Here is a 19,903-nt window from a genome sequence, read left to right as displayed (position 1 = left end):
TTGAACCTTTGGCATGTCGAAGGTGATATGGAACAATCATATTCGAACAATCCTCGACCTCGTGTCTTCGAGACGCTCCGACGCCGGCTATGATGCAGTCAACCAATAGCCATCCTTTCTGTTTTAGACTAAGCCTCCAATAATTCAGCTCTTTGTGATTGATGAAGCAGCCTCCAGTATGTCAATGCCCATTGTGAATTTTCTTAGTGGCCTCGCCATTTTGCCGGTAAAAGAAAGAGACAGCGTCTCGAATTCCTGGAAACTGTGAGCAAACTTTTTCAGCTTCCGCCCTTTCCACGGTTCGAATATTTTCCAGGGTGACATAGCATTGTAGAGATCGTCTGGGAACATCCCCGAGTAATGCGGTGATCAACTGTAAAATACTCGAGGTAATCTCCCTCATCACCGTCGGGCGTTGCAAGCGTGTGTCGCATATCTCCCCATGCGGACAAGCTGTTGAAGGAAAAGGGTGGGTGTTGGACGTAAGGGAAGATTCATGAACTCGTACGTGCTAGCTTCTCTAGCTTCTCTAGCTGTCTTGATACAGTGCAATTGTACTACTGACGTAGATGCCCCTAACTGTTGCAGCCTTGCCTAGCAGTTTGGGCTGGTTCAATTTCAAAGAGATCTGTCTGCACCCGAGGTATCGAAAAAGGCACCGAATAGAGTTTTCTATTATGGGCCACAGGGCTTAACGCATTGCGCATATTACTGGCAACAAATTTACCGGATAGCAGTGGATGATTGTTCTTTGCGTTATAGCAATTCTCTATTTCCCATGTTATATCCCGGCGACGCTTCGGACTACTGCGGTCCATGGATCTACAGGCTGGCCAGATCCACAGCAATCTTAAAACTTGGGAAGCACACGAGCCTTATAATTCGGCGTCTAGTTCTATCGCACTGTTTAAGAGGTGGTCCACAAAGACTGCAGCTGAGGCCAACTGTCCGCTTCGTCTGATCAGAAAATAAGTACTCTTGGGAGGGGAATCTCCAGCTCATATGATATGTTACCTCCATTGGCGGTCCAGGGCAACAATGAGGGGTGAGGTGCACTTCAAACCCTCACCGACAACTTTGTTAAAATTCATCATCTAAGGCACTGCCAATGCCGGAGAGCTCGTCAGGGCCGGGGAACCCCATCCAAGCGTTGAAGAGTAGATTCGTGTTGCCTTGCTGCATGTCTGGAAATAATTCGTGGGACAGCAATAACGGCTCAGGCGAAACCATCCCGCCGTAAGAGCGTTGGCCATCAGCTTGTCTGTTTCCCGGCTCTTCCAGGCTCGCGCGGCTTTCTAAGTTCGCTCCGAGAGAATCGTCTTCCTTAGCAAATGAATCAGCAGCATCTCGGCTGTCGTCGACGAAGCCTGCTTGAAGTAGAAGACTGTGTACAGACAGTCTTTGCCGGACTCTAGCATGCTCCGAAACTTCTCTTCCGTGTGAAAGACTTTCCTCTTCTTCAGCGATTGCCACATTATAGGACAAAGCTAGAGAAGCATCGTATCGCTGAATGAGTCCGTCAAGGTCCTTTAGCTATAAATAAGTCAGTCGCTGTAGGTTGCTCCAAATCGAATCTGTGGTGCTCACCATGGGTTTCACGCTGTGGGAAAAAGCGAACAAGCGTGACAAGATAGACAAGCAGGCTTTTGCTCTGTTGATAGCTAGCTGCATGGGGAGTCTCGGATTGCCTCCTGGAGAGTAAGCACCAAACAGCACCAGCCGGGTACCATGATATGCACACACGGCAGCGTCGGAGTCCAAGACCTGCATCTTATCGCTCTGCTCGCTAAAATCAATCAATGTCTGGATGATCTTTTCTGCATTCTCCAGACACTTGGTGCGCATAATCATTCTGTCTTTCACTGCCACAGCTTGGACATCGACTTGTGGGACCGCGTCCCTATATCCGGTCAGGAAGATGCGGTACAGGTCGCAATAGCACTGATGTAATGACATGTGGCACATCACAGTCTGAGGCCGTACGTGATACAGGACTGGACCGTCAGGGGTGAATTGGTCGAATGGACGAATCTGCGTCTGGCACTGCTGTAACTTGGTCTCAAAATTTCGAATGGAGCTAACAAGCTCTGAGGTGTCGATTTCTTTGAGATAGGCGCGTCTATTCAACCTAGAAATCTTGTGAGGAGCAAGTTTTTGACCAGCTCTGAGGCACATTACCTCATAATGGCGCGACGAATATACACCAGTCGAAGAAAAAGGCCCCGATCGTTGATGATTTCTGGTTCTCGCCCACCATCAGGTCTCAAGGGGCCAGTGGTTACGAGTCGTTCCCCTTCGAAGTCGGCGTCCGCACAAGGTAGCTGCAGCTGGATGGTGTCTGGCCTGCAAAGCTCAAATTCTTTTAATCCGACACAGAAAATGTCTTCCAGAAGATATAGAGACCAAAATGTCCGGCGACGAACTTCTTGTGCAACTACCCCGAGGTCCAAGCGCTCATAGTTGAGGCGGAGGGCCATTGCCAGTCTCGCAGCGAGGCCGGATAGCATGAAAGATGTTTGAAACTTCCCTGTGCCTGCAAGGTATCGGATTAGGAGCAACAATGCCTGCAGATGGAAGATGGATGGCCGTTCGAGGCTTTGGAAAATCACTTGTTGGGCCCTCTCGACCCAGGCATTGCTGGGCAAGAAAGTCCTACCGAGGTGCAATGCAGTGATTGCACATAAGGACAGCTTCACAGACTCATCTATCGTCGCCTCGTTACATCTTTTGATAACAGTGGCTTTATGAAGGAAATCGTAGGAGGGGAGGGGGTAAAGCCAGCGGAAGAATTCAGCAACGAGCTCAGTGACAGTCTCTGATGAGGGAGAAACTAATCCTGATACCCCTGGAGGTACCAGTCCATCGCCATTGTCTCCAAAATGTGGTCTGGGAGATGTTGATGGGGAAAGATCTAGGAAAGGCCTTTCGGAGGCCAAAGATTCGACATTGCTTTCTGGTGTTCTCGTAACCGTGGCATGCCCCCGGTTTCTTGTGATGGCCGGGTAGACACAGTCTCGGCCGCGACGCACACATGTCGAGCAGGCCGGCGTCTCCCCGAAACAGCGAATCTTGAGAGCCCTACAGGCGAGGCAAGCTTGTGTCCGACGACAACGCCTTGGAAGGTTTGGAGTGTGGATGCTAGCAGGGGTGTATGGCTGCTGAAAAGAACAGTCAAATTGTAGGCGGCTGCAGTGGTGGCAAACCGGATGAGTGCCGTCGCACTTAACCTTGGTCCTCGAGGCGTCATGTTAGCCCCCGAGGAGTAGATATTGGGTATGTGGGTTGCAGGCTTGGTGGCTGGCCTCGCGGCCTTCCGGCTTGGACTCACCTTTCTCACCCTGCATTGAGTGCAGACGGATCTCATCGTCGTCGCTGTCTGTTCTATCGCTCATCAAGGTCTCGCGGGGTGAGAGGCAAGACACAGGGCTAGGCGGAAAGCGGTAATTCTTCCACGAGGTTTGGCGGGAGTCGACGAGGTCGACCGGCCGGTGGTGGTGTTAGAACGGAGCGGTCGAATCATTATATACTGCGACCGAGACCCGCGCTGGGTCCAATTCCCGCTTATCCCCCCTCCCAACCCCCTTTTTCTTCCCCGCGGCCCCTACCCCAGGCCCGCACTGTACTACTACGGCTGGTGGTGGGAGTCAGCCACATTCCGGCAAAGTCATCTCTAAGACCGTGCCGGGACTCAGACTAAATTACAACCTCTTCTTTGAGTCATGGGAAGAGAGCTGCCACTGTGGTCTATTGCTGGCAATATATAACTGGGAAGAGTCCTCCGCATTGACATCTGAATCCTGACCATTCTGGCCCTCTGACGGATGTTGGATACCTCACTCTCATTATCTTCGTTCCTCAGGGTCGTTTATCCCGTTACTCCAAAGATGTCGAGGCTGGGGACTTTCAGGGCTATTTATCTTGTGGCTCTCAGCTGCATTGGCTCATTCCTGTTTGCCTACGACACTGGTATCGTCGGCGGCATCCTCACCCTCCAGTCTTTCCAAACCGACATGAATTATTCTGCTAAGCACAAGTCGACTGTCAGTTCCAACGCGGCAAGTCTTCTGCAAGCCGGCGGTCAGTGGCCATCTCTAGAGCTCTTGGTGCCTTTGCTGATCCACGCCCGGTTCAACAGCCTTCTTCGCCTGCTTTTTCGTGTGGCCATTTACAGCACGTCTCGGTCGGCGCTGGTCAATTGCTCTAGCCTCGCTGATATTTTGCATTGGTTGCATTCTTCAGCTGGTCAAGGTGAACGGTTTGGGGGCCTTCTATGCCGGGCGAACCATCAGTGGAGTGGGTGTTGGCATGGCTACCGTAATTATACCCATGTACAGCGCGGAAATGGCCCCGAAACAGATTCGCGGAGCTCTGGGGAGCATGTTCCAGTTCTTTTTCACTCTTGGAGTTATGACATCCTACTGGGTAGACTACGGAGTGTCGCAAGACCTGCCGCCATCCTCGAAACAATGGCGGATTCCCATCGGACTCCAGCTGGTTCCCGGAGGTCTCCTCGGACTCGGTATGCTCCTCACTAAGGAAAGCGTGAGATGGCTGGCAAAGCGCGGCCACCATGAAGAAGCGATGGCTTCTCTTGTGTGGGTAAGGGGGGAGGACACAGTTGAAACAAAGGAAGAGTGCGTTTCCTGGAACAAAAGTCGTTGGGCATCAGACGATGCTAATATTTGGCATAACAGGTTCGCTGAAATCGTTGCTGGGATCCGAGAAGAGGAACGCATCACAGAGGGTCTGACATGGAAAGAGTTTCTCTTACCTGCCAACCGCTTTCGCGTGTTGATTGTTATTACTCTGCAAATTGGTAACGACTCCCGTCAACCTGAGCTTTGTATGGGTGACTTTCTTTCTAACGGATCTGATACTCAGGGGTCCAATTGACCGGGAATACCTCGCTTGCATACTGTAAGATTTCAATTGCACTTTCTTCCCCTCTTTTTCTTTGCCTTATTTCTTTTAAGTTTCTTTTAAGCGCTCTTCACTAATATATGCTTTGCTTTTCTAGTTGCTCCTCAGGTGTTCACCGCCGTTGGGGCAGGAAACCAAGCCCTTCTGATTAGTGGCTTCTTCGGCGTCGTCAAGGTGGTCTCCTGCCTATTCTTCCTCCTCTTTTTGGTTGAGAGAATTGGCCGAAAGTGGTCCCTCCTCCTAGGCGCCTTCTTAATGGGTGCCTACATGCTTATCATAGCGATCTTGACCGCAACACATCCTCCCAAGGCTGGCGTAGGCCTGACAAGCACGGCGGTCGCCTCTTTGACTATGATCTACTTGGAAGCTAGTTAAGACACCCTTTGTTTACCCTCGTTAATGCCGAGGCAGCAATCTGACTAAGGTACGTAGTGACCTACAATTGCTCTTGGGGACCGGTATCTTGGGTAAGTACCTACTTTTAGCATCGAGTCCGAGATAAGGTGCTAAATTGTGTTTGCAGCTATACATGAGCGAGATCTTCCCTACTCGTCTCCGTGAAGGTGGGATCGCGATAGGCGCGGCAACTCAGTGGCTCTTCAACTTCGTCTTCTCCCAGACAACCCCTCATGCAGTCAACAACCTGGGCTGGAGGACATTCTTAATGTTCGCTATCTTCAATTGGTCCTTGGTTGCCTATTCTTGGTTCTTTATCAAAGAGGTGAGTAATCGAGTTGCTCGTGTGGAATATTCTACGTAGAAGAGGTTGGTAAGCTGACAAAGTGATGCATCAGACTAAAGGAAAGTCTCTGGAGGAGATGGAAATCGGTAAGACAGAATTTCGTGAAGATTTTACCATTGATAGCAAGCTAACCTGTGCTCAGTTTTCAATTCAACCCAGGCTATTGACTTTGAAGGAGTGCGCAACCAGGTGCGCCAGCAGATCACACATGACGATAAAGCGACTGTGGAGCTGAAAGAAGCATAAATATATGAGAGACTAGAGTCGCGAAAACACGCCAGGTTTATAACCAGAGCATTTCACGCCGAATTTTTGTCGAAGATACAATACGCTTTACGGATGTCGGAAATGTTTTGGCGGCTTGGAACTCACACATCAAGATGCAGCTGTCGAATAGGATGAGTTGAATAAAATGATAGGCGTGGATCATTCTAACGGCAACTATTCTTTCCGCCCTTTCTCAGAATAAATACGCCTGAACGGATCCATGGCCTCCGTTCGTGGTAGGGACTAATGTACTTGGTGAGCCGAAACGAAATTAAATGGCGCAGCCCGGCAGGGCAGTCTTAGTAGCAAAACAAAGTCTTTCACAATAGGCGAAGGTACCCTTCATGTATAACGGACATTTGTTTACTTTTGGATATGGTGGAGCTCTGTCCTTTACCATACACTTTACTATATTTGATATATAGACACCACCTCGTCGCTATTGAGCACCTCCCCCCGGGTACAACGGACGCAGCATGTATTGTGCATTGGACTGTCCCTCTTTTTTCTTTCTTTTTTTTCCTTTTCTTTTTTTGCAAACTGGATCGCTGGTTTCAGTGTGAGGATTTACATGGTAGTCCGCACGATCATATGAATCTGAAGTTACTAGAAGTGATTGTTATGCCAGTCGGCAAAAGCTAACTAGCTTGTTTTAGTACAGGCGGAGACGGAGTGGAGACGGATGTCGGTGTTTGAGCAATATAAGTTGCTGTTGCACAATACCGCGCTGACGGCGCAGGCTCCACAGAAACGACACTCGATGGCACAGCTCAAACTGCCGACATTGCTCAGACGATACCAATCAAGTTGACTGGAGACCGACAGCCGACAAAATATAATTAATATGGGCGATCTAGATCATTTGGAACACCCGCCTCCTACCGCTGTAGTGCCGTGTCAAGCCCGGGGGGCAAGATATTTGCTCTTTGTGGTACGGGTGACCAGCAGGGGGAAGCAGGAGAGCATTCTCCGAGACGCTTGATTTTACCTAGCTGGGGAGTTAGTCTGGAAAGGGCAAGAGTCGCTGCATCGCCTACCGCCATTGGTCTCACTCCGGTCATATATGAGGATCTAGGTTCCTCCCCCTCTTCCTCCGCCGCCCGCAAAGACAGGCGACAAGCCAGGACACGTACTCAATTAGGGAACCCGTATTTACTGGTACATGGAAACGGAACGAAACAAGCCAAAGAGATCGTCTTAATCATGGGCGAACACATTCAAAGGGCGACCTCGCCGTCGGTCTCGAGACCCAATATCATCTTCATTATGGCCGACGACCATGCGTCCAAGGCTATCAGCTGCTACGGAGCCGGCATCAACCACACGCCAAACATTGACCGCTTAGCAACCGAGGGCATGAAATTCAATCACTGCTACGTGACGAACTCGATCTGCACGCCATCTAGGGCATCTATTTTGACCGGAACCTACAACCATGTCAACGGAGTAATGACCCTTGACAATCATGTATGTGTCGCTCCCCTTTCACCCTAAAAGAGCGGAGAATGCGGCATGCTTGCTCTCGATGTAAGGGGAAGAATCCTGACTCCGGGAGCCAGATCAACAAATATATACCCAATGTCGCAAAGCATCTGCGCTCAGCAGGCTATCAAACTGCTATGGTTGGCAAGTGGCACCTTGGAGAGGGCACTGCTCATGAACCATCCGGATTTGACTACTGGTGCGTCCTCGTATCGTAGACACTGTACAATTTACTGCACGAAGCTGTCAAACTCATGAGAACTGTGATGCCACTACTAATATCATGGTACTGTTGTCCACAGGTCGGTATTACCCGGTCAAGGCGACTATTGGGACCCGGAGTTCATCGATCCTTCTGGCAGCCAGATTGAAGAAGGCTACGTCTCCGACATTATTACGAACAAATGCCTGCAATGGATAGGATTGCGGGACAGGACGCGGCCATTTTTCCTCATGTGTCATCAAAAAGCTCCTCACCGCTCTTGGGAATGCGACATCAAGCACAAACACCTGTACACTGAACCAGTCCACCTTCCTGACACGTTCACTGATGACTACAAGAACCGAGCGAAAGCGGCTAAAGTGGCCAAGATGCGGGTGGCCGAAGACTTGACTTACCAGGATCTGGGGCTGGTCCAACCGGACGGAGGGCGACGGGTGGGAGAGAAGGTGCAGCAGGAGAAAGGGGCCAGCGAGCGCAAGATTCCCGCACCGTCGGACGAGACTGGTGTGAAATCCCTGCGGCTGATAGACAAGGATGATGGGACTGTTTTCACGTTCAACTCCGCCGCCGAGCTCGCCGAGTTCAAATTCCAGCGGTACATGCAGCGGTACCTGCGCACCATCCAGTCCATCGACGACAACGTAGGTCGACTTTTACAATACCTGGACGACGAGGAAGGAGGCTCGTTGATAGGAAACACGATGGTCATCTACACCTCGGACCAAGGCTTCTTCCTCGGCGAGCACGGCTGGTTCGACAAGCGCTTCATGTACGAAGAATCCTTCCAGATGCCTTTCTTGATCCGCTACCCAGCCGAGATCGCCCCGGGCTCGGTCTGCAACGACATCATCTCCAACGTCGACTTTGCGCCCACGTGGCTCGACTACGCGGGGCTGACGATCCCAAACTACATGCAAGGCGTGTCGTTTCGGGTCCTGCTACGCGGTGGTGGCGTCGTCCCCGCGCCGCGGGACTGGCAACAGGTTGCCTACCACCGGTACTGGATGCACAACGACATCATCCACCAAGCCTACGCGCACTACGGCGTCCGCAACCAACGCTACAAGCTCATATACTGGTACAACGAGGACTTTGGGGTCTCGGGCGCGCGGCCGAGCCCGCCCGGCGACGAGGACAAAGAATGGGAGCTCTTCGACTGTGATATGGATCCGCTCGAGCTGTTCAACGTCTACCACGACCTCCGGTATCAAGATGTGGTGAAAGAAATGACGCGTCTATTGGAGATGAAAATGGCCCAGATCGGTGACGAGCCTGTCCACCCTCGTGCTTTGATTGCAAAACTGTGACACAAGATGAACACGCTCAAAACTCCAGTTAGAAGACACGCGAGCTGGTATTTCACCTCCTTCTGCCGAAGGTGTTTTCCCAGAACCGCATCCTCACTAGTTATGTTGTCGGAATGTCAGATATGGTGACCGATCTTTGACACATTCCCTGAGGTCTAGAATAGCGAAACTAGACGAATCCATCATTCACATTGGATAAAACGGTCTTACAAGAACCGAGTACTAATAATATATACTGTTGGGCACTAGTTACCGGTTTTGGAAAGGCTCCACGTTTACGACCCCCCCAGGCTTGCAGCCTCGCAGCCTCGCAGCCTTATGCGGCAAGTTGCGGCATACTGCGTACGGAATCCACAGTAGAACTGTTATGGGAATTCGAGCCAGCCGCTCCTCTCACCTTGGTCCCTACGAAGCTCTCCTACATAACATCGTTCTCCTAGACCATTTTCCTAGGAGGCATTGTCTCCTCACCCATTACGGCATGCACGACACTTCCTCTCTTCTGCTCGTAATTTCTCAAGGTTCCCGTTCCCTCAACCGTCTCATGGACCACACCCTCCTCAAAGACGTCGATGTGCGTGCTCGCGAACTTCCGTGCACTTACGCCTCTCTCAAACAGAAGATCTAGTTCGGCGAAACTGCGACCTGCCGGCTCCGGAACGCGGAAATACGTGTAAATAATGCAGAAGAAGCAGATCCCCGCCCAGAAGAAACCCGCGTAGTTGCCCCAGTTCCATTCACCTGGGTTGAGCATGTATGGCGTCAGGACGGAGCAAATAATTCCCACCACGTTGTACAAGTTGCGACCCAAGACGACGGTTTTGATTTGGAGACGGCGGGTGGACAGTTCGGCGACGAGAGAGTAACAGACAGTGCCAACAGTAAGTTGATAGCACAGCGCCCATACCAGCATAATTGATCCCGTAGCTAGCGCAGCCGAGTCTCTGTGAGCGTCAGGAACGAGCCCTAAAAATCCCATGATGAAGAGCATGGAGAATAAGCCGCACAGGCCGTAGAGGTAGAGTGATCGGCGCCCGATACCCAAGGTCATCAAGAACCAAGCACCAAATACACCAGCCATGTTGATCCCGTATTGGCCGAGGGCGAAGTCATAGGATTTGCTCGTCGCTAGGCCGGCTTGTTCAAGGAAATATGTCGAATATCCGGAGAAGGAGTTGCCGGAGAGGTTCTGGATGGCCCAAACCATGCACACAATCTCAGTCCGTCGCAAATCTGATCCCTTGAAGCAGTCCCAGTACGTCGCGCCTCTTGTGATCTTTTCTTCTAGCGCGGTTGTGTGCACCATCATCGCAATAGTTTCGTCAGCGTCAAAGTCGGTTTCTCGGTTAAGCGAGGTCAGTCGAAGCAGGGATCTCTTTGCGTCGTCAATACGGCCTTTCCGGACAAGCCACCATGGTGATTCTGGAGCCAAGAAAATTCCAACTAGTAGTGGTACAGGCCACATCCATTGAAGGGCGTATGGAATCCGGTATGACCACTGATCGTCTCGAGGCAACATAGACTTGATAACGCCTATCCCAACGACCTGCCCGAGGCCCCAGCAGAAGTTCACATAGGTTGTTAGATACCCTCGGAGTGCAACGGGACAGACTTCTGAGGCGTATGTTATGCTAATCACGTGACAAGTCAGTATGGCGTTTGCCCTTTTTTTTTTTTAATTTTTTAGAAATTTCAACACCCCCAGACGTCTAGAATGAAAATAAAGGACAGGAACACTAACGTAAGAGTTTGAAAGATTCCCCAAGGGATGCCACAAAGGATCTCTGCGACCTGCAGAGTCTCCACGTTCTGTGCGGTGAAGAAGATAGCCGTAAAGATGATGATCAGGGTCAGGCAAGTCATGACGGTGTAGCGGTAGCCAAAACGCTCAGAGACGATGCCGTTGATGAAGAGACCAATGATTTCACCGACGTTGGCGCCGTTGCTTAGACCTGATTGCCAGGGGGCAGGAATCTGGTAGCTGCCATCGGGGAGTTGTTCGCCGTATTTCTTCCGGAACTGAGGGAATGCATCTGGGAAAACAGCAATCAGAAAGTCAAGAACTAGACAAGGACCAACAACTTTTCGGGACTGTGGAGCATGATTATAACTCACAGAAGTTGCTCAACAGGCAGACATCATAGCCCTCCATACAGATGCAGGTCGAGATCAAGATGCTCCAGCCAACGGCTTTGGGATAGAGCTTGATGCCCTGCCACAAGCTCATCTTGTGCTCTTTTTCGGTGGCGCTCTGAGCATTTTGGATGATATTTTCAAAGGTCTTCTGGTGCTCGAACTCATCCTTTACGACTTGCTCCGCGGCGCCGTGGGAAGGTTGAGACGAGATGACATTCTCCTCGATCGCCTTTTCCGACATGATCGAAAATTGGTTCAGCGCGAGCTTGTCTTCGCTTTGATTTTGCCACCAATTGAAGGGCACAAACAAGAATGGTTTTATGGGGGGGTGGTAGTTAGATATCGAGGTGAAGGATGACTTCTAGCTGCGCTCTTGGCGAGACAACCTGATCAAGAACAGGCCAGAGCAAAGTAATAATCAATGATAGGTTTGAGTGAACAGGATCTCTTTCACCCCGCGCTGATCGTCCGACCAGCTTCTCTTTATATCCTTGTGCAGACTCTAGTCTGCGGGGGACGAAGATCCCACGTTGCACTGCTTTTCCGGGGTAAGTGCAAGAAGTGCTGTTGGTCTGGGGATTGTGATGTTCGAGAAGGATCAGATGTCCATGGGGGGTAACTGCCAGATTTGTTAAGAAAGAGTAAGTGGGATCTGATCCTGGACATTACCGTGAGAAAGCCCAAAGGTCGAGGTTGACAGACAGCCAGGAGTCACGCGGTGTGGCCCCTTGGATCCGACGATACATACTCCGTCCATCCATCCATATCCACAGCCAAAGAAGTATAATTTTTCCCACTTCTCAGTTCCCCAACTACGACTTCTCCATCCAATGGGACATGGAAGAATCTGCTCTGTCCCATGTCGCACGGGGGCTTCTGAGAGTTTCCATTCTCCATTCCAGCTGCGATGCCCAGTGTCAGACGCGAAAAAGTGGTCTCGTTGGGTTGGGACCCATGCATACAAAACATGATAGTCGACCTAACCGACGGCCAGCTCCACCCCAATTTTCGCAAGGTAGTATCGCACAACATGAAAAATCCGGATCTAGCACCAATTCGGACCATCGCAGGTGAGCAAAAGAACGACGAAGATCGGGACGTCACTGCGCCAATGCCGGATTGGACGGTGCGTCTTGCGGTCGCCAATCAGGCCCACGTTGCGAGTTCGTGCTTCCATCGCTTCTTCGCCTCAAGCAGCAGCTCGGACATGTACCGGCGATCACACCCATAACACAGCGCCGGGGTGGTGGCGGCAGATGCCCATTTTCCCCTTTCGCCCATTGATTGCAACCAGGTCAATTGCCGACGACTTTACCATACCATAGCGCGACGGGCCGCAACGGTGCTTGTTACCAGAGTACCTGTTTGATTTGAGGGTCGAGCTTTTTGACTTCTGACGATGGCAAAAAGCAGAATGAGGGATTCTCACCGCTGCTGTTACTTCTGCCGATGCCGACGCCGACAATTTCCGCAATCATCTGTCTGACAGGGGTACACTTGGCACCTATATTCCTCGGCTCTATAGACCGAACGAGGCTTCGAGGGGCTTTTACTCGCGTATGAGGTATACAGACTTACATATGTGCCTATCACAAACCAGGTCACCCCAAAACTCAAGACCCACAGTGCCCCAACTCGAAGCCATACGATGACAAGTGCAGGCCGAGATTTCGACTTCATTTGGCAGGATCAGGTCAATTGATGGGGGCTATAGATGACGAAGTATAATCTCTCAAAGACGGCACCTGGAACGCCGTCCCGCCACCAAGGACCTAGCCATATATAAAGTATATACCGTTGCAACAGATCGAGCAATTTTCCCCTTATTTCAGAACCAAAGCAGTCCGTGCGCTTCGTACATGCACGAGACGATTGATAGTTACCGTGCAGAGAAAAAAAAAAGGAGTGACCACCCAAACCAAACCGGGGGAATCTCTGGGTACATAATATCCTGTCAAATCAAGCAAACTCGCCTGACTCGGCGGTTTGCTTGCTAGTTCTACACACGAGAGTGGCGTGTGCATGTGCTTGTCACAGGGCTGCACGTTTGAATTTGCCCGCCGTGGCTCGATTCAGAGACAGCGAGGTAACTACGAAGGACAGACCGTATCTGGATATGTAGCGAGGACTTGGGGAATGTAGGAAATGATGTACGGACGTGTCACCAGCCTTGCGCAGCAGACATTGTGCCACTGTGGGATGAAGGATACTATTCAAAACACACCGCAGACAAATCCATCCGCGGCCGTCATAGAGGACATAACTAATCGAGCAGAACGGTTCGGCAGACGATACGATAGGCATTCGCTGGACGAAGCCAGATCGATGCGATTGAGTTATCCGGCCGATATGTGGCGTCCACCTTCAATTCATGTGTCTGTCCTTCGCTTCCCACGAGATGGTTTCCTAGATTTGGGTGTCACCCAAGTAAATAGCATTTCTGCCTCCCTGCGCCATCCTTGCTTGCCGCCCGCTCTCTGTCACAAAAAATCGTACACATGCCTCAAACCTGACGTCAATAACGTTTTGGACCAATTCCCCCAAACTTTCCGGTCTGCGTTTCAAGACTGACCCAACACTTCAATACCCGCCGCGCCGACCTGGACAACAGGCCTGCTGGGCAACGTGCTGCTGGCCTTTCTTTTCTCCGCTCCTCCTCTCGATTTCCTATCCCCGCCATTCTCAGGCATTCGCAGTTCGAGCGGACTGAAAGGATAATCAAAAAGGACGGCCTCGTAGCGGTTCTGCCGACACAGATTCTCAGCCTCGCGTTGCAGCATCTCAGCGTCCACTTTTAAGTTGAAGTCGATCAGATAGCAAAAGGTGATTTCCAGCCGGCCTAGTTCGCCCTCTGACACGCCTCCGACTTTACTAAAGCGGGCGTGGGGCCATGACAGGTCTTCGAGCGCCTTCATGGCTACTCGCAGAGTGGCCAGCAGCAAACGATGTACATTTCGTGGGGTGACGGGCAAGATCTTCTCTGTAATGGCCAGACGGGTGATGTAGAGCGAGGCCGCCAGATATACCGCCGTCGACATGGGACAGTATTTGTGCATGCGCATTAGATAGTCTTCGGTGGAAATGGGTGGCGGTCGCTTCGAGTAGAACTTTCGCGCCAGAGCTCCATGCTGGACGTACAGAGGCTGGGCGTTGGCACCGATGATGTGGGCGGCCGCGGTGGGTTCATGCTCATGTGCTTCAGGTGACCCTATGGGTGTCTTCACAAACAGCACTCCATCGATATGTTCCCGATGTGAAGCAGACTCCGGCGGCCGCAGCTTGACGTTTTCCTTCTTGGGCGTATGCGTGGCGGTGGCGGGTGTCATCGACTCGCGCAGCCTCGAGAGACTTCGCGCGGGGGAGGCCCCTCGACTCCGAGCCGGCGGCGTGGGAGGAACGTCGCCGGTCAATTGAACGAGGGTGTCGATACTATGACACAACAGTTTCAGTGCAGCCACAGGTTCCAGCTTGAAAATATCCACATTCTCGGGAGCGAGATCGTCAAGGCCTTCCAACGATGGACTCTTAATCGAGGGAATAATCCCCTTGTCGTTCTCAGGCTCCGGAGGGGCAGGTAGTTTTGGCAACGACGACGATGACGACGACGACGACGACGACGACGACGACGTTGTGCCCGCAGCTTCCTCTTTCTGCTCTCCCTGGTTCTCTGAATCCCCCATGACGTGCGTCGCGCAGATGTGTATTTTTTTCTTCTTCTGATCAGCCCACCTCGATCATGGGTGGAGAGACAGGTTCAGCTGCTGGGATCTGGTTTGGGCGGCGAGTGTTCCGCCACATGGTCAAGCTCGGTCCAGGCGCAGATTGTGCTCCCCTGGGAGCTGCTGTGTGCCTTGCGCAGAGTCGCGGGGATAAGTGCTTCTCGCGAACTCAGCAACGAGGGCGTCGGCAACTGCAATACAGGAAGCGTAGAGAGAGAAAAAAAATCAAATGGGCGAAAGGTGGGACAGGTGCGGCTTTGACTTTGACCCTTGAAGGTGCTGAGCGCGGCTGAGACCAGGATGAATAAGGCGCGGAGCTCGGAAAGAAGGAAGCGTCGCCATTCACAGACCCTGTTGTGTGAGTAAAGAAAAAACGATCAGCCTTGGGCCGACAGGAGGACAGTGCTGTGCAACAGGATCTCAAGGGCGTCTGGGATTTTGATATGGGGGGATGGAGGATTGCAGTATGTAGTATTGACGACGGTTTCTATTGTCCCTCCCGTGGCACGGAGACCGAAAGGCAGTCAAAAGGACGATCCCAAGATGAACAATAGATGAAGGGTTATATCTCTAGCCAGATGTCGTAATGTATGTGTGGCCAGGTATTACAACACACAACAATGGAGCCTGAATCTATAATAGTGGACTGTGTGCGTGTCTGCTGCCGATTCCCCAGAGGAAAAAAAAGGGTCAACGTGTCACGCGCCCTCACGGTGAGATCCAAGGCTTTTTGGGGCTTCTGCCCCTTCGCCTCCCACACACAATGTTGCTCCATCCTGTCCATCCCATCTCCCTCACGCTTCCTTGAAGGCACCTCGAATTGTTGCATGTCTTTAGCCTCTGTGTCAGCAACCCGCTCCCTCCATGCTCCAATACCATACACCACATAAACTGCTTCTCTGGTGGTCAGCGCCTGCTTCTAGACCTCTGGGTGCAGCCCGCACACCCTGACTGGTTCAACGCTGTATCTCTAGACAGGCCACGAGGGACCTGAGGACCCAAGCTCCACCATCAGCTGTCCTGGCCGTTCTTGTGGGTAATACTGTACGACATTCTTCAACGATACGGACAAGTAGAGAAGGTCTCGACCAATGTTCAAAATGCTCAGTTGTTGCCACAAGGCATCGCGTGTCTACATACAAGATCTAATATATTGCCCCCTCCCTCGTACCGACCAACCTCTTTCATCCATACCTAGTCACAATCCTTTCCTCGAAACCAAAAAAAGAAAAAAAAATCACTGGCCGTGTGCCGCAGCCTGTCCTAAGGAATGACAAGATTTGGAAACCTCTCAAGGCACAAAATTGTTGCTGGTGGAGACCGTCACTTCAGCCACGAATGATATATGTATCCCCTGAGAACCTCCCAAAACCCTCCAGAACGCCGCTCCTCCTTTCCCTGCTTTGCAGCAATACCCTCCGATATATATAATACCTGCCCATGATCTCCCCAATCCCTGACCCACTATGTATTGACTGCCGAGGACTACTACCGTCGTTGTCTTCGGTCTCGGTCTCGGTCATTCTCGTCGTCGACGATGATGATGCTTTGTCGCCGAGCACGTCTGTCCCCTGTTGCAGGTCGTCGATCCTCTCGAGCTTGCTGACTGCGCAGATGCTCGTAGTCATCCCGAGCCCGGTCCAGAGCTGACCGTTTGGGCTCGCGGATCGGCAAAACAGATGGCGCCACAGCTGGCGGGTTGTGGACGACGACTCCCTGGCGTTCACGCGGTCGTCGAGCTTCCTCTCTCTCCTCCTGCTTGAGCCGCTTCTCTCGGTCAGCAAGCTCTCGTTCACGTTTCTCCAGGGACCTTTGACGTTTCTCAAACTCAAGGTCAACCTTGAGTCGATCGGCCTTTTCTTTCTCGGCGGCAGCAGTAAGCTCTGCCTGTCGGCGCTTACGTTCTTCCCTCTCTAACTCATCACGCAACTTCTGGACTTCCGGATCTGGTCGGACACGGTCGTATTCCCGTCGCACACCGTCGCGGTCATCGTCGACGAGTGCTCCGGTCATATAGTACTTGCCACTGTCGCGCTTTCGTGGCGGGGAGGGGCTTTCCACCTTGGGGTGAGCGTCCTCGTCATCGAGATGGTCATGGATGACCTTGACCTTGAGGTGCCGCGGAGACCGTTTCTCCACTACATACTCGATCGGAACATCCTCGTCGTGCTGCTTAGTCTTCGGTGGCAGCTTCGGAGGCAGAGGGGTGTAAATATTGTCTTCCATGTTGGACGACATGGTGCGATATGGGCCTCGAGGAGGCGACGGAGGTGGAGGGGGAGGACTCCAGCTACGCCGCTCTGGACGTCGACTTCGAACGGGTACCTCCTCAATGATATGGACCTTCTTCTTGCGAGTCCGGAAGAGGTTGTAGAGCTTTGATCCAACTGTCAGCCGCTCTCTCTCCGGCGAGGTCGTTCGAACCAGGCGGTAAGTACGCACCTGAGGGCTTCTTTCAATGAAGATGGGTTCACGTGAGTACTCGTCGTGGCTTCTCCGGCGCCTCTCAGACATTCAAGGGTCGGTGGGGAGGGTTGCTGGAAGGCTGTCTTTGTGGCGAGGACCAAGATATCGAACTCGTGTCTCTGGATAGTTTGGTCGGTTTGAGTTGAATATGAAAGGAACTATCAGTCGCCAATGACACTGATTGAGTTTGCTTGGTTCGACACTGTCTTGTCAAGAGAAAAAAAAAGACTTTGATGGATGCCTGGATTCATATATTGGAGCCGGTACTAGACATTGTGAGGGATGAGTCGGGTTATATCCCTATGCAACCGCAGTGGTCACAAAGAAGCAGCTCGAATACCGGTCAGCAGCATAGTGTAGGCCCGTGCAAACAAGATCGCTTGCGACAACTATATCGCTCTTTTGAATTCAAGGCTGTGACCTGGACCAGGTGATTCGTTGCGTACAGCTATGATTTTCCGCTAGGTTCGCAGAAACAATGAGATGGATGTGTGGGCTGGACTCTCGGGCCGGAGGGAGATATGAGAGTCGTTGATTGGAGACTTCGGGGTCGAAAACAAGGGATGAGATCCTTCGGCCCAATGCACGGCTGAGAGATCATGGTAAAATGTCTAACGGCTCAAGAGCATGACGGCATTTTGGGCAGAGTTTTTCACAGTGGTTCGCATGAGTAGATAAGGCGGCCGGAGGGGATTTTGGTTATGGATGGTGCTTTGGTCCAGGGAGTGGGAGAGAAGGCCCCAGCCTGGTCCGACTTGTGCTCATGCGGTGGGCATGAACAAGACAGATACTCCCGTGCTTGGCAGTCACAGATGCCCATTTTCCCACCTGATCTTCTTCTCATGGGGCTATCTTTTTCTCCCATCTCCGTCGGCCCCCTTATGGTGTTGTTTCGTTTGACGTCCCAGTGGCGGTAATCACAACGGTGGCGGCGAATTATGTCAGCGATCTGGGGAATTCGGTCAGAGCACGGATGGCCCTCCATTTTCTTCAAGACATTTCCGGCCCTGTGGCTCTTTCTGCAATGATAGCAAGGGGGCGCCAGCGGTGATGCGACCGTAATAGGAGAAGGGGAAGAAGGGAAAGGGAGGGATGTGGACTCGCCAGAGCCGCTCTGTGGCTGTGCGGCCCCCAATTGGCAGTTTAGGCTCCCTCAGCAAAACGAAAAACACCACGAGCCGCCAAATCGCCTTCGATGCCTTGCTCGTGCACTGCCACCACCGCCTGACCTGACTTGGCGTCATCGAGAGAATTAATCGGGGCTTTACCATTCGGCTAGATCCGGGGAAGCAATCCCCAATCCGAATGTTTTTGAAACATGCCCGCAAGGAAGCGCCTCCAGATGGTTGCCAATCATTCCTACTCTTCCCTCGAAGCAGCGGTCAAGCTTTCCATGACTCACGATCGGCCATGGTGACCTTCGAGGCTTGACTGACGGGTTTAGTCCCGGATTGGCTAAGTTGCCGTCCCCCTTGATAACGCTTCAGCCGCATTGACCCGCTGGAATGGTGATTTTGCTAGTTTCCTCGCAAAACTCCCGTGCAGAACATATGTTTGAGGGTGGAACAGTCAAGTGACCACTAAGAGAATAGCAAGTACATCTCTGTATGTCCCGGGGAATCGGTTGAGGAAAGGATGCCAGGGGGTTGCAGTTCCCTGTCGCGCTGAAAGGCCAGGTTTATTGGGATGGTTTGTGACGCCAACCGAGTACACCAGCAGTGGCTGAGGAGTTTGGCGAGGCTGACAGGGATCATTCGTCAATGGAAATTCATTTTGTCTGACTGTTCAGTTACCCTCCATACACAGACATATCATGCATATCTCTGAGCCGTCTCGACACACTGATACCTGTCAGACGGTGCAAATTCAGCTTCACTCCGACCCCTCTCTGAGAGGATCAAACCACCCCCTGTCTCCCTTTTGACAGCAAAACTCAAGTCCCGCTCGAGTGGAACTTCATCATACCATAAATGTGCTTGTAGATACCCACTTCCTAGGAATCTGCAAGGCTGATCTCTGCATGGCTCTGCTGGTGGCGACAAACCGGCAATTCAGCAATCCGCAAGAGAACGCACAGTGGTGAGATTGCGAGCAAAATGTTGCTCAGGCTGCATGGTGGCTGGAATAGAGTGTTCGCGCAACCGTACTCCGTACTGTGATAGGAAGGACCATGCAGTGGTGGAATCCGATGGAATATATCCCCGAGCCAGCATTTGCTGTCGATGTTACCACCGCTGCGACCCAGCCTTGCAGCCTCGTCGGCGAATCGATGAAGTCACAATCTTATAGCGCACATCTTGAGATTAACTGTTCACTCTTCATCTCGTTAAATCATTATTTTGATGTCCTGTCTGTGACCCCTATACAGATGCCTGCTTGCTTTCCCATAACAATGTAAGACAGCCTCGAAGCACTAGGCTCCCTGCAGGAGTGAAACCAATACTAGCGATCGCAAAGACGAACTCCTTTTCCACGCACTTTTCCGCGCAGAATACAAAAAGAAACCATGAAGGTCTGGCTCTATTCTCTAAGAAGCCGACGGGTAGCTTAAAAAGGGAAAAGTCGCTCGCAAGGCTTGTGCATGAAAAAAAAAGAAAAAAAAAAAAAAAAAAAAAAAAAAAAAAAAAAAAAAAAAAAAAAA

At 51.7% G+C, this 19,903-nt stretch overlaps 6 protein-coding genes across 6 annotated transcripts; 2 read left to right on the top strand and 4 right to left on the bottom strand.

Annotated features, from left to right (window-relative positions):
• Window positions 1-1,080: 1,080 nt before the first annotated feature.
• Window positions 1,081-2,507, bottom strand: Z519_11665 (uncharacterized protein; the record flags this gene model as incomplete). Its single annotated transcript, XM_016769376.1, has 3 exons — window positions 1,081-1,533; window positions 1,588-2,128; window positions 2,179-2,507. The coding sequence occupies 3 exons, from the start codon at window positions 2,505-2,507 to the stop codon at window positions 1,081-1,083; spliced, it is 1,323 nt and encodes a 440-aa protein (XP_016614360.1).
• Window positions 2,508-3,884: 1,377 nt separating this feature from the next.
• On the top strand, window positions 3,885-5,908 carry Z519_11664 (uncharacterized protein; the record flags this gene model as incomplete). The annotated part of the gene is made up of 9 exons (XM_016769375.1): window positions 3,885-4,077; window positions 4,136-4,634; window positions 4,695-4,816; window positions 4,882-4,917; window positions 5,018-5,290; window positions 5,353-5,387; window positions 5,444-5,641; window positions 5,715-5,748; window positions 5,805-5,908. The coding sequence occupies 9 exons, from the start codon at window positions 3,885-3,887 to the stop codon at window positions 5,906-5,908; spliced, it is 1,494 nt and encodes a 497-aa protein (XP_016614359.1).
• Window positions 5,909-7,132: 1,224 nt separating this feature from the next.
• Z519_11663 (uncharacterized protein) lies at window positions 7,133-8,941 on the top strand (the record flags this gene model as incomplete). Its single annotated transcript, XM_016769374.1, has 3 exons — window positions 7,133-7,396; window positions 7,489-7,610; window positions 7,714-8,941. The coding sequence occupies 3 exons, from the start codon at window positions 7,133-7,135 to the stop codon at window positions 8,939-8,941; spliced, it is 1,614 nt and encodes a 537-aa protein (XP_016614358.1).
• Window positions 8,942-9,377: 436 nt separating this feature from the next.
• On the bottom strand, window positions 9,378-11,318 carry Z519_11662 (uncharacterized protein; the record flags this gene model as incomplete). The annotated part of the gene is made up of 3 exons (XM_016769373.1): window positions 9,378-10,572; window positions 10,683-10,974; window positions 11,057-11,318. The coding sequence occupies 3 exons, from the start codon at window positions 11,316-11,318 to the stop codon at window positions 9,378-9,380; spliced, it is 1,749 nt and encodes a 582-aa protein (XP_016614357.1).
• Window positions 11,319-13,638: 2,320 nt separating this feature from the next.
• On the bottom strand, window positions 13,639-14,757 carry Z519_11661 (uncharacterized protein; the record flags this gene model as incomplete). Its single annotated transcript, XM_016769372.1, has 1 exon — window positions 13,639-14,757. The coding sequence occupies one exon, from the start codon at window positions 14,755-14,757 to the stop codon at window positions 13,639-13,641; it is 1,119 nt and encodes a 372-aa protein (XP_016614356.1).
• Window positions 14,758-16,284: 1,527 nt separating this feature from the next.
• On the bottom strand, window positions 16,285-17,034 carry Z519_11660 (uncharacterized protein; the record flags this gene model as incomplete). Its single annotated transcript, XM_016769371.1, has 1 exon — window positions 16,285-17,034. The coding sequence occupies one exon, from the start codon at window positions 17,032-17,034 to the stop codon at window positions 16,285-16,287; it is 750 nt and encodes a 249-aa protein (XP_016614355.1).
• Between the last annotated feature and the right edge of the window lie 2,869 nt (window positions 17,035-19,903).

The sequence above is a fragment of the Cladophialophora bantiana genome (assembly GCF_000835475.1).
Source record: "Cladophialophora bantiana CBS 173.52 unplaced genomic scaffold supercont1.23, whole genome shotgun sequence".
Taxonomy (NCBI): Eukaryota; Fungi; Ascomycota; class Eurotiomycetes; order Chaetothyriales; family Herpotrichiellaceae; genus Cladophialophora; species Cladophialophora bantiana.
The sequence above is the reverse complement of the archived record's forward strand: the minus strand, read 5'-3'. Positions and strand labels throughout refer to the sequence as shown.